At 39.9% G+C, this 13,671-nt stretch overlaps 1 protein-coding gene across 1 annotated transcript; it reads right to left on the minus strand.

Annotated features, from left to right (window-relative positions):
* Positions 1-1,210: 1,210 nt before the first annotated feature.
* Positions 1,211-5,720, minus strand: nrn1a (neuritin 1a; the record flags this gene model as incomplete). The annotated part of the gene is made up of 3 exons (XM_079406448.1): positions 5,633-5,720; positions 2,951-3,095; positions 1,211-1,430 (listed from the first exon to the last, which is right to left on the minus strand). The coding sequence occupies exons 1-3, from the start codon at positions 5,685-5,687 to the stop codon at positions 1,211-1,213; spliced, it is 420 nt and encodes a 139-aa protein (XP_079262574.1). The 5' UTR covers positions 5,688-5,720.
* Between the last annotated feature and the right edge of the window lie 7,951 nt (positions 5,721-13,671).

A 13,671-nucleotide genomic window follows, 5' to 3' on the forward strand; every position in this document is an offset into this window, starting at 1 on the left:
TGCAACATCCCCAGAAACGAACAAACAAAATACACATCTTCTGAAGGCAGTGAAACGTGGTCTATGCCTTGGCAACATCAAACAAAGCTAGCAAAATTCACGTCATCCAACTAATTAATGTCAAGGTCCAGATACTGTCGGGAGAAATACGGCCACACTTTACGTTGCAGTGTAATTACTGTGTAAGTACTGCGTAATAGTAATGAACTACGTGTACTTGATGTGTAATTGTTTCCTGGAGCTGCTTGCTTGTAATTACACATTTGTTATATGCAACACGGACACTGTAATGTAAAGTGTTACCTTTATACTGTAATGTGTCCTACATAAAAAGAGACAATTCTTCTTTGAATGGAATACAATAGCATTTTGGGAAAAAAATGGCAACAGTGAACTATCTCACAGCCTCTTCATGGCTACATTTGACACTTCTTTGTTCCTTAATAAAGTATTTATATATATATATATATATATATATATATATATATATATATATATATATATTATTTCTCTTCTCTCTTGTATGCCCCTAAAATATGCCTTTAATCATTCCTGAGGTTTATTTATTATATGTGTTATTATCATAATGATTATTATTTAAAGCCTATTATTAGCATCGTTATTATTAGAGACTTTGTTATAATTTTCTGGATTGGTGGGTCAGCAAACCTTCTAACCCCCTCACACATCATCCATATACTTGGCTTGACTAAAATAAATTTGCTAAATGAAAAACGAAATATTGACAAAGAGCATATAAAAAAACAAATGGATGGGAGAATATTTCCTATCTTTGTATAATGCATGATGGCCGTGGAGAATGTGAAAAGCCTACAGTAATTATTCATTCATAACAGACGGTAATGTTATAAAATACTACGTTTCTAACCAGGACCTTTCAGAAATTCAGGCCGTCATTTCAACTCAATATCTGATAAATATTTCATGAAATCGACCCAGAGTCAGGCAAATGTGTTTGAGCATTCCCAGAAGACTTCTTCTTGCCATTGTCTCTTGCAAAAAACGTCTTTTTTTCCAGATGAAATAGGTATATAAATCCATTTGGGTGAGGATGAATTTTGATCGTCATTACTTATTAATTCTTTTTTATTCTTGTGTTGATGGTTTATCTGGTCTTTTCCTCTCTCTCTCTCTTTTCTTTCTCTTTTTTATCTTCTTTGATTTTTTCTTCGTCTTCTCTTCCCGTGGGTTAAAACTGCATCCACGTCACGAGCGCAGACAGGACCAGCGTTACGCCGAACGGAACCGATAATCGGCTCGCGCCGTTGCCTCCCGCACACAGTTCAAACAAGCTGCCGCGAAAGTCCAGATTTCTGGACTCTTTTTTCAGCTTCTCCCACAGATCTGTGGCTCCCTCCTGACAGTCTGCCAGAGCAGTGGTCGCACATGAATGGAAATCATCCCAGTAACTGCAAATCAAATATTTCAAACACAAAGCAAGAAATCATTACTCATCTCTGATTTGAGTCACGCTTCACTTTGCATTAACATATTCAAGTCGAGCATGTTGATTATTGTTTTGTTACTATTGTTATTATCATACATTTTCATTTCGTTTAGTTTTATTGTCTTTATTTATTTGGTAAAATAGGCTATTGTCCTAATTCTGTGGAAATTGAAACTCACATTTCTGAAAACAGATTTATTTTCTTTCTTTTTTTTTTGGTTTTGAAACATTTTGAAAATATTCTATATGTGGAAAACAGTTTTGAGATTTGTTTTGCTTTCAATTAAAAAAAACGCCACAGTTTTGGTTTATGCTTTTATGTCAACTAGTATTTGACTGCATTAAACTTCCGTTTTATTTGCATTTTAAACACTACTAAAATAACATCAAGTATACGTTTTGTACATTAGCCTATATCATATTCATCTCAATTTGAATTATTCAGCTCATTTGAAGGTTAAAAAAAACAAAATATAGCTAACATGTGTTTAAAAAACTTCTAACCGGAAAAAAAAACACAATCCACATAATTATGACATTATTCGAAACTCTAACATAGGATGCATTTTATAGCATGCATGAGTCCTGATGTAGCCAGGCGAAGGAGGAGATAGGGCAAGAGGGAAACCCGAGCGGCTCCAGAGGGAAAAGTCTCAGTATCACGTGACTTCTAGAGCCCTCCCCATCTCTCTCGCTCTCTTACAACTCCCATGCTGTGCCCCACCCCCTTCCTCTATCCCACTCTCAAGCCTATCATTTATTAATTTATTTCAGGAACACACACCCACATTCTAAACCCTGCATCTACAAATGAACACGCGCATGGTCACAACAATAGCCGCGCTCCCAATAAATTAGAATACAATACAAAAAGAAAATGCTTTTACTTCAGCAGGAAAAACAAACAAACAAACAAACACACAAAAAAAACATTGATGAATTGTATAGTAGTTTATATGGAAAATAAATGCAGCCCTGTCCGTGCAAATCTCCTTTTATATGCATCTAATTTTAGTTAAAAGAAATACAACTGAATGCTCTAAAAACGGAGCAGAGTGTAGGCTATATAAATAAAAAAACGACAGGCAGATTTAATATCGAAAAAAGTGTGAAGGAAATAGAAGTATAATTTCAGTCCGTGTAATAAGACACTGTTCCGTTTTGATTCGCTCAGTCACGGCTGTAAAAGATCCCGTTATTTTAGGGCGGATCGCCTACAATAATCGTGCAATATACCTCCAGATCCGATCCAATTATAGATGTTGACCTTTGGCCGTGGCGTGTAGAGATGGTTCATCTAATTGTAATAAACTGGTGAAATGTGAATAGTGTGTACTGCATGCACGGCTCTATTTCTGCTCATGGAGCTGTCGAGTTAAACAAGGGGCCCCTTCTGCCATCTGGCCCCTCTCGCCGTTTCTCTCCCTCCCTACTCTCACACACGTATATTTCATCTGTTGTGTGTATGCATGTTTCCCTTACGTGCAGATGGTCTGCAGGTTTTCCTTCTCGTCCAGTTCCTGTGGATAGCTGGCCATGTTCTCTCCCAGTTGAAGCAGGCAGTTGGAGAAACCTTTGAACACTGTTTCACATTTCCCAGCCGCTCGAACCGCCTGCAGCAGATAGGCTGGAAAACGAGAAATCAGCATAAATCAACTAAAAACAACTTTATTATTTGAATCTTCCGGAATAGTGTTAAGGACTCGTTGCAATACAGCCTATGTGTTCGGTGAAGATCTATAGCATTAGCGTTTATATTTTCTGTTCTTCGCTCATCTTAATTATTCTGGTTATAAATAAATAAAGCCGAAACGATTTTAAGACATAATAATGTGTGTGTGTGTGTGTGTTGGTTAGAAAAATGTGTGTGTTGAGCATGAGGGTGGCTCGTGGACAAACGATGATGTAATGGTTTATATGAGGGTGGGGGTATGTGGGCTTGTGTGAGGTGAGATTTTCATTCTGAGTGATTTGTATTCTCCCTCCCCTTTTTTACACATCTAGAAAAGAGTATATTTTTTGATGACAGATCTATTAGGGAACATGAGAAGATTTGGACACACATTGTTTTCCTTCTCTCTTCGTTTGGGACTCGGTGATGGACTGGGAGGTCACAACATTATCAATTGACCAGATCCCTTTGCTAAACGAACCTTAAACTCCAGTGGCTTCTTCTCAGGTTCGTTAAACAGCGAGATCTCTTGAATTGATTAAATTATTTCACTGTTCAAATCATGCCCATTAACCGCTGTAGGAATATGGGCAGGATGCAAACACCATGTTACACCCCACACACACCCTATATATTTCAGAACTGTATCCTTACATTATATCATATGCTTTGCATATTAAATGCAATATTCATTCCTTGCATCGATACACTGTATGCTATGTGCATTGTATAGCCTACTAGCCAGTGTCCCTATGCATGCAGCCTATTTCCCTATGTTGTATTTTATGCATTAGAGCCTATACTTATTACATGGCTACTTTATGTTGTATATGTGTCCCCATGCATGTTATAGGATCCTACATTATTTCATATCCGTTAAATGCTGTGCATTCTATTCCACACGCATTATACGCTAAATTAAAAACGAAAAAGAAAATATAGATACAGCTATTGTAAATCATAAAAAGTCGTTTTTGTTGTATAGCTGAAGGTCGTTTCGTTCATTCTTTATCTCTCACCTAATAAATAAAACGAACACATCCAGCAATGACACAAAACACTGAAGTGATAAAGCATAGCCTATTTAAAATTATAAAATTACTGTATGGATTCTTGACGCATAGTGTTACCGAGTAATGTCGAAGGCTTACATAACGAATGATGTCGCTATAATTGTGATATCACGGACAGATCGCCCTTTTCGTCTACACGAATCGCCTATGATAAACATTACAAGCATATTCCTCCAACAGATCATACTAAGTAAAAATAAAGATGCCTTGTATTATACTCTCTATAACCTATTTCGTGAATTTTTATCAAAATTATTGAAATATTCAGACCTCAACATGGCGGATACGAGGAAGCGAAATACAAAGATGCTCATGCAGCTTGCCTTGGAAAGCCGTGTATTAATGGGATGCATGCTTTCATATTGAAAATACAATTCAGTCCTCCCGTCTTTAATTCATTTATTGGAATAAACAGTCACAAAAGACAATGCTGCGAATAAACGGTGTATTTAAAAAAAAATCATTTTTCGTTGTAGGCATGATGATCTATATTTAGAAACAACTGAGCATCTAATATAGACTCACCTATCCTACTGTACTAGTGGTCACGACCACTTTACTAGACCCTGTCAGCGGGACCGGTGTCAACCTGGCACCAAATAATCTGTTCAATGAAGTCAGGAGGGGGTTTATGGCAAATGAATGTAGTTCAGCTTGGTAACCACACCAGCTTTTTCTCTAACAACCACGATTCATAGCTACTGATTTCATCCTAATGCACAACATGCACTTTTCATTGCAGAGCCCTAACAAGAAAGCCATATAAAAACGCACAATATTTGCATGACCTGGCATCTTCTATATATTCTAAAACAACAATTACCCACCAATTATTTTTCGCTAAATTATAAGTAAATTATATTTTGTGGTTATTGCGTTATTTGTAAAGGGACACATGGGATCATATCAAATTGATGATGCATGTATAAAACCTACTATTTGCAAGCAAAATCTGTTAATTTGATCATTTTCCTGTTTCGTATTTTTTTCAATATTTGTTTGAGTAAATTATTCTGGAGAAGATCCCACACTTTCACCAACTTGCTCCAATAAGATTTACCGGGCTATATTTTTTTCGGAACGCTCTCCAACATTTAATGGAGATGCAATCCACTATTATCCCACTGTTATACGTTTAAAACACTATTACTAAGTATTTTCTTAGTCAAGACCCAGATCTCGAGCCAGTTGCAAACCTTTAAATCGCAGTCGGGACAGTAGCATTGCAATTAAAATATTCACCAACACACACTCACATAACAAAATGGCATACAGCTATAATACATTTATGGGCTTCAATATAGCCTTAAATTAAAAGGTGTTACCCTATAGGCTAAGTATCTCAAATAAAAACGAGATTAAAAAAGGAAAAGTCAGCCCATCCCAAAATATACGACAGAAATAGCCTAATAGACTTACCTATTTGAACAGCAAGAAACAATGAAATATATCTTCCAGACAAAGTTAATCCCATCCTACGTCCAGTAAAACCATTGGAGTATATGCCAATTTTAGATAGTCGTGAGGGGAAAAGATTGCCGAAACTGAGCGTTGAACATCGCTGTTTAGTTCACGCAGTTATTGAGAAACTCTGTGATTTTTCCCGTGGTCGGCGCGGCGCGGCGCAGTCAAATGGTGCACCCCGTTAAGAGAAGGCGGTAATGCCTCGTGTTTTTTCTCTCCCTTCTTCACGCCCACATCTCAAGCTTGACGTACAATTCACCGTCGGACTCCCCACTTCTCTATTTTCTCATTTGCTAGACCGGGCTGGCCCCTTCTCCCCCCTCTCGCACTGTACTGGCATTTCAGGGATTGCGGAGATGTGCGCATATATCTCTCTCCGGTGGTCTCACCTATCTACCCTCACGCGATGAAGCTTACGCGTGGACCCGTGACCCATATATGGATACACGTGCAGATTTCATTGCTCCAGGGTGCCTAGACTGAAACATGCATAAACTGAGGGTGCATGATGAGGTAGTTCAGGTTGCCTGAGGTTGGTTATAGGCCATGCTCCCTCTTAATGACATGATGACCGTGATGTATTGTAGGACAGTATCATTTAAGGAAATGTGACCCTTCTCCGTGTATATTTCGTTGGCGCTATAACACAGTTTGATTTGATTTTTGAGTCTTATTAATGCAGAACTAATCGTTGATTATTTGTTTATGACTTAAATAAGGTCTGACTGAGGTGAATTGAGGTAAAATATTGTTGATGATAACTAGCAAAATCTTTTTTTTTTTTTTTTGTGAATCGCATGAAGAACTTTTAACACCTGATAGCACTGTATTAAAACCACTTTACACACACAAGTGTCAATGTTGCCATATTTTTACATACCGAGTAATCCCAATAAATTAGAAATTGTAATCTGTTACTGAAAATTGTGAAATACTCCCTATTAAGAATATGTTTATATGGGCTGAGATGAGTTACGTTACAACTGAGAGAAAGGTGATGTCTGTATCACTGAAAAAGTTCTTACCGTATTGATGTACACCTTTTTTTTTTTTTTTTTCCAGAGACTTCAGGAGAAGAATACTAAAAAGTTACCTAGGGCATTCTATCTGAAGGAGAATCCGACCAGTGAGTAGAACCCGTGTGCTCCTGCTGCTGAGTAATTAGGTCCCCTGACAGTTCATTTAGAGTCCAGACTATACAGACCCCAGGAGACGGATGCCCCGAGGGCTCTTCACAATATGATCGAATTTTTTGGTCATTGACAGTATGGATGAATTTTACTATTTGAAATTAGTTAAATGAATGGCGGGCTATATTAGTCAGCACGTAAATGAAAAACTGAATGTATATGTCGCATAAATGTATGTCAATAGATGAGCATTATAATTAGTGTAAATTCGTGCGTTTAACCTTTCGAGAACAATGAGAAATTGCATAACCGAAAAAAAGCCTGCATTGTGTTGCAATGCAGGGAGGGATGCAATATCATGGATTTAATTTATAGAGAATGCTATAGGAGTCCAAACAATAGCAGGTTTTTATCCATGTTTTGTCTCCATCTTGTGGCGGAGGTGTGCAACAAAAAGTATAATTATATCTAGGTTATGTTATCTCTTTGATCAGAAAAGCAAATATTTTGGCTGATACAAATAATATTACACAGCCAGTCTTGGAGGAATGTCTAAAAATCCTGAGTGAACAGATTTAAATGAACTGTCATTTCGACAGCATGGGGAATCCCTGTTTAATGTGTTTGTCCCCGTGTTACCCAATTACTCCATATAGCCTGAGAGGTTTTCCGTGGTGACTCATGCAGGTGGGCGCGGGGAGGGCTTGGGGAAAGCAGGGGAGACAGAAAGAGAGAGAAGGGGGTATTCCAGCAGCACTGGTGCAGTGGAGGCTGACTAAACCATGTTTCATTAATATGGAGGGAGTGGAGTGAATCATTGCATCAGCAGAGTTTTCCTTTCTTTCTGAAAATAGGCGAAGCAGATTCTGTCTGGAATTATTTGACAAGAATGAAGTATTAGGTAAACAATGAAATAATTCTGTGCTTTGTTAGTATGATGAAATGAGGCTCATTGATAGTTTTACGGATTAAAGTCAACTAGGCTACATTAAAATGGACTGTTAGCTGTTTTTGTACTTGTTGCATGCTACTCCTGAAATGAAAATTGCCCATCTTCATAATATTTTATGAAATTACCTTTAAAACCTTCACAACGTTTCATTTCGATTGACTTTAATCAAATGTTTATAGGACTGCTCAATTTTAGATGGGACTGGTGAGTAGGCCTATAGCGTTTTCAGTTTCGCTCCAAGAATCCTTTGGCCTAGTCGTGTTTTAGCAGGCCCAGTCATGTTAGGCAAAATATTAGAAAGCGCATGATTGTCTATAAAGCGAACATTAGGCGCCATAACATGTGGTGGTTCATTAAGCCCTGCTGTATGTCGCTAGACTCTGTACTGTGAAGATGCTTGTGGGCGTTCCTACTGCTGTCGCTCTTATTGGTAGACTGCACGTCTGGACATATCTTTAGAAAATGCAATCACAAATTATTGCCGGTAAAACTAAGATATCATTCTAATCTGACTAGGAATTTGTTATGTTATTAATGCCACGGGACAACGACTTGCTGGTGCATCAATCACAACTGTCCGGCCTGCAACACCTTACTGGAACTATAATTGTTATCGGGCATAACATCACATCTTCCCCCTTTTAAATGTAAATAACTTTCCTTCGAAATCTTCTATTCTATCAATTTGTTCTTATGCCAAAAATAACATTTTCAAAAGCATCACAGAATTTTCACAATGAACAAGAAACAACACGTTTCAAGAGGTCTAACAATGCGTTTTGGTCTGCAACACTTCCCAGGTGAAGCAGTAACTTCCTTTGTCAGATCAAAGTCAGTGTAATCCACAGAACCTGTCAACTTGTTCGCTTGTGGAAATGTGAGACATCTTGTTCATTCGAATGCGACTCGGCTTCTTGAACAGTCATTTGTCTTATGTCCCCTCTGTTGCTTAGAATTGCAGCATGCTCGGTCTGAATCTCATGACCGTGGTACTATTTCTCTTTCAACACAACCTTGTCATGTCCCTGTTTCTGTTGCATGGTTCAGGATACGAACTTGATCTCCAGGATTGAGTTTTCGCAGGGTCTTTGCTTTCTTGTCGTAGTTCACTTTTTGTTTGTTTTTGAGTTGTTGTTTTGCTTCTTTGATTTTGTTCACCCCTGCAGGTGTCAACAAGTCCTTGTGGATGGGTAAGTTAGTGTGTATCCGTCGACCTATCAGCATTTGGGCTGGGGACAACATTTTGGGAAATGGGGTCTTTCCATCGTGACTCTTCTTCATGAGAGCCTTCACAATCTTTACAGAACTCTCCGCCAGCCTGTTGGACCTAGGGTAGTTTGGGCTTGATGTGGTGTGTTGAAATCCCCACTCTTTAGCGAAGGCATCAAACTCCCTACTGCAAAATTGTGGGCCATTATCAGAAAACACTTCACAGGGAACTTCATGTCTTGCGAAGACTGTCTTCAGAAACGCAATGACAGCTTGGTTAGATGTCACCTGAAGTGTTGCAACTTCTGGATAGTTGGAGAAATAAACAGTAACTACAATATGGCTCTTACCATTGCAGTCAAACAGGTCTACCCCAATCTTTTGGTATGGATGATCGGGCACTGGATGAGGCATGAGTGGCTCTGCTTGTTTCCTAGACCTTTATGTGAGGCATATTTCACATGAAGCTGTAGTCTGACTGATTTCATGGTTTATACTTGGCCAGTACATTACCTCACGGGCCCTGCGCTTACATTTCTCCTCACCTAGGTGTCCCTCATGAACCTTGTGCAGCATTTCCTTGCGCATCGATGCAGGGATGACAAGCTTGTTTCCCTTGAAGATGATGTAATTCACTATTGAAAGTTCAGCTCTGCATGACCAGTAGTCTTGAATTTGCTTTGGACAGTCACTTTTCTTTTCTGGCCAACCTTTTAGTATGCTCTCTTTGAGTTGTGTCATTGTTTCATCCGCATCAGTTGCATTCATAATTTGTTCAGTTTTCTCTGGGGACACAGGAAGAGAGGTTACTATCATGTCAACATACGCTTGTATGTCTGCACCTTTCTCACTGATAAGGTTTTCATGCTTGTCGACAGCCCGAGAGAGTGTATCAGCTGCAAACATGAATTTTCTTGGTGTGTAGATCATTTTGACGTCGTATTTTTGGAGTCTGATGAGCATTCGTTGGATTCTCATGGGGCAGTTGTTTAAGGCCTTGGACACCAGTGGCTTATGGTCCGTTTCCACTTCAAAGGACTGTCCGTAGACATACTGGTGAAACCTTTCCCAGGCATACATACAAGCCAAAAGTTCCTTTTCGATTTGTGCATAGTTGGTTTCTGCACTCGTCAAGGCCCTTGAAGCGTAAGCTACTGGCTGCCAGCTCTCTCCATGTTGCTGCAAAAGCACACCGCCTAGGCCATATAGTGAGGCATCTGCTGAGATTCGTGTGCTCTTGTGTGGGTCTTAATATCTGAGCACTGGCTCCTCTGTGATGATGCGTTTCAATTTTTGAAAGCACATGTCCTGCTCATGAGCCCACATCCACTCATTCTTTTGTTTGAGGAGACATTTGAGTGGAATGTGTTGACAGCTGGGGAATGAATTTGGCCAAGTAAGTGACCATTCCAAGGAATCTCCTCACTTCTTCTTTATTTTGAGGCCGTTCCATGTTGACTATTGCTGAAGTTTTTCTTGGGTCTGGCCTGCCCCCTTCCTCAGACAAAACATCTCCAACAAACATTAAGGTCTTGACTGCAAATTCACATCCACATCCGAATTTCAGATTCGACTGTCTTATTAGCTCCAGGACCTGCCTCAATCGTGCATCATGCTCCTGGCGGTTGGAACCCCACACGATAATGTCATCCATCATAGTCTCTATCCCTGGTAAGTGCTCAAAGATCATGTGGATTGTTTTGTGGTATACTTCAGGTGCTGACAGAATACCAATTCTATACCAGAATACCAGAAATCACAATTTTCTTTATGACATCCAGCTTCTCCATGCGAGCAAATTCCTCTTTGAGTTTTCCTCGCAAGGCAAATGGAACTTTTCTGCATGCATGCACCACAGGAGCCACCGTGTCATCGATGCTTATTCTGTGCTCCCCAGGCAGACATCCGAGTCCTTCAAAAACATCTTTGTAGTCCTCCATGAATTAAGTTTCATTTGCTTTGAACTGTGATGTCACTACAAACACTCAGTCCTAGAATTGACTGGACGCTTTTTTCCACGATCAGCATTTGTGTCTTTAACAGCTGCCCCTTGTGTTTCAGAGTCACCAGGCAGCTTCCTTTGACAGGGACATCCTCACTTGTGTATCCTGTTACTTTTATTTTTGTTGAGTGTATTTTGTTTTTAATTTTGAGGGTTCTGTAGTCATCCATAGACAACAGATTAACTTGTGCGCCTGTATCTAATTTGAATGGAATTATTGTCTCATTTACAGTCAGTGGTACAATCCATTCAGCATTGTCTGTCATGTTTGTTTGAACAGAATTAACAAAGAATTCCTCTGGCTGTTCTTCAACTGTATGTACTTTTTTCTTTGCAAAATCAGCTTTGCAACACTTCGCAAAATGATTATTCTTCCCACAGCTATTACAGATTTTTCCATAAGCAGGACAGGATCGTGGTATGTGTGTCCCTCCACATCTGCTGCATTTACTTTTGGGGGTTTTCATTCTCTGCTGTCTTTATTTTGTTTTTTTTTGTTTTGTGTGCTGCTCCTCTCTTTTTACTGCATGCACTGCAACATCTCTATGCAGCTCTTTGGCTTGAGCACGAGTTATTTTGACAGCTTTCTCCTGTGTCAAAGCTGGTTCACGTAGCAGTCTTTCCCTGAGACCATTATCGGGAATCCCACAGACTATTCTTTCTCTCACTATTGAATCTCTTAAATCTGCGAAGTCACAAGTCTTACTCAGTGTGTGTAGTTCAGCAAGGTATTGATCAAAAGTCATTCCTTGTTTCTGATCAGCAGAGAAAAAATTGTATCTCTCAAACGTTACATTCTTGCTTGGGACAAAGTATTCTTCAAACTTTGTCATGAGAACAATCAGTGTTAAATTCGCCTCATCAAGTTGAAAGCTATTATATATCCAGTGCATCCTCACCTATCACATGAAGTAAGACTGATGCTTTTAACTTCTCATCATCTCCACTCGCACCACTGGCAACAAAATAGATGTTGAATCTCTGCTTGAAATGTTTCCAGTTATCAGCAAGATTACCAACAAGCTGCATAGGCAATGGTGGATTTAACTAATTCATGACGGGAAAAACACTTGTTCTCTTACTTTGTTTCAACTATGTCTTCTCGACCTTATTTTTTTTCTCCTTCACTTGGCTCGCGGGCGCTAGTCTCTCGTGTGCTCATCCCTGGGCCGCTCTTCGTGCAGGTCTCTCACCGTGGGTCTGGTCTCGCTGGCAGTCAAATCATTTAAAAGTGTACGATCGCTCCGGAACTCTGTCCTGGCTGTCTTGTGTTCACTCGAGACGGTGCACGTGTGAGCACCGCGGACAGATTTTTCACGCCTATTGGTTGTCCCTCGTGAAATTCACTGTTAATTTGCATAAATTTAAGCAATCCTTAACTTTTGTGCTTGTCCTGCATCGCTTGACACGCCCACATTCCATCACCAAAGGCCACTGTCGCTCTTGTGGCTGGAAGTCGCCAGCTCTCCATTGAAAATGAATGGGATCATGTGATGTAAGGGACAGGTTGGCTATGACATGCGCAGTGGTTCTCATGTGAGACGGGGCATTCGCGGGGAGTGTGTCAGGGGAGAAAGACATGTGATGCAAGATGTGAGCTGAATTCATACCTGAGCTCAGAAAAATAAAAGGCAGTCAAGTTCCCGTTTATGTGTATGCCTGCATTATTTCGACGGACCTATTCTAAAGAGACTGGAGTTTCCTCCTATGGTCTACAGCCCCTCTTACATTTCGACGTGCACGGTGCATGAGGGAACTTTCTCTTCGGCGGGTACTAAATGCGATGGATGTGGCATCACGATATCGAGCGCAAGATTTCAGCTTCCTGTTATCTGGAACGTCTGCTTTGCTTTGTGTTTCAACCGTGGACATATTTGTTTGTGCGTTTTTCACAGCAGTGTCTGATCATAGGGGATTACAGCTTCGGTTGGACGGGGAACTTTAAAGTAACAGAAAGACATGAACTTCATAGGGTAATCCTTGTTTAATATAATAGACTTTTTGGGACATTTTATTATTGTGGGATACTGTGAGTTCTGAACTGAACTGTAATGAGTGAAGCAGACTCAGCACGCGATTTGTCTGGCGCGAGTAACGTTAGTTCACATGCAGACAGTGCGGCGCTTTAATGGACATTTTCTGCCTATCTTTTTGGGCAACGGGAAAGAAGATTTTCTTCACTGGTGCAGACGATTTGAAGTGACTGTGGAGGCTAGTGCTGATTTTGATAACTCCAGGTTAGCAAAGTTTTTGCCAACTTGTCTTGGTGATACTGCTTTTAACTACAGGGACAGTTTGCCTAGTGACATTAAGAAAGACTATAAAACAAGTGAAAGAAAAAATGAAAGCTGTTTTTGGAAAACAAGTTTATCTGTCCACATTTCAAAGTTATGTTAATGCACGCACACGCCTGCCTGCCGATGCTCTCCAAGTTTTCACAGCAGAAATTAGCCATTTGGTGGATGAAGCTTTTCCCACATACGAGGCTAATGCAAAGAATGGAGAAAAATTCAGACGGTTTGTTGCTGGAATTTAACTTTATCTACAGCTTCGCATACACGAACAAGGTATAGATACAGTGGATGCTGCTCTTACGTTGGCTCTGCAGATTGAACAGGCACACCAAGCCAGCAAGGTACTGCTGCCTTCTCAACCACAACAGTAAACTTCTTCAGCAGCAGGAATTTTTCCTGAATCTACC

Source organism: Barbus barbus, assembly GCF_936440315.1.
Source record: "Barbus barbus genome assembly, chromosome: 44".
In the NCBI taxonomy this organism is placed as follows: Eukaryota; Metazoa; Chordata; class Actinopteri; order Cypriniformes; family Cyprinidae; genus Barbus; species Barbus barbus.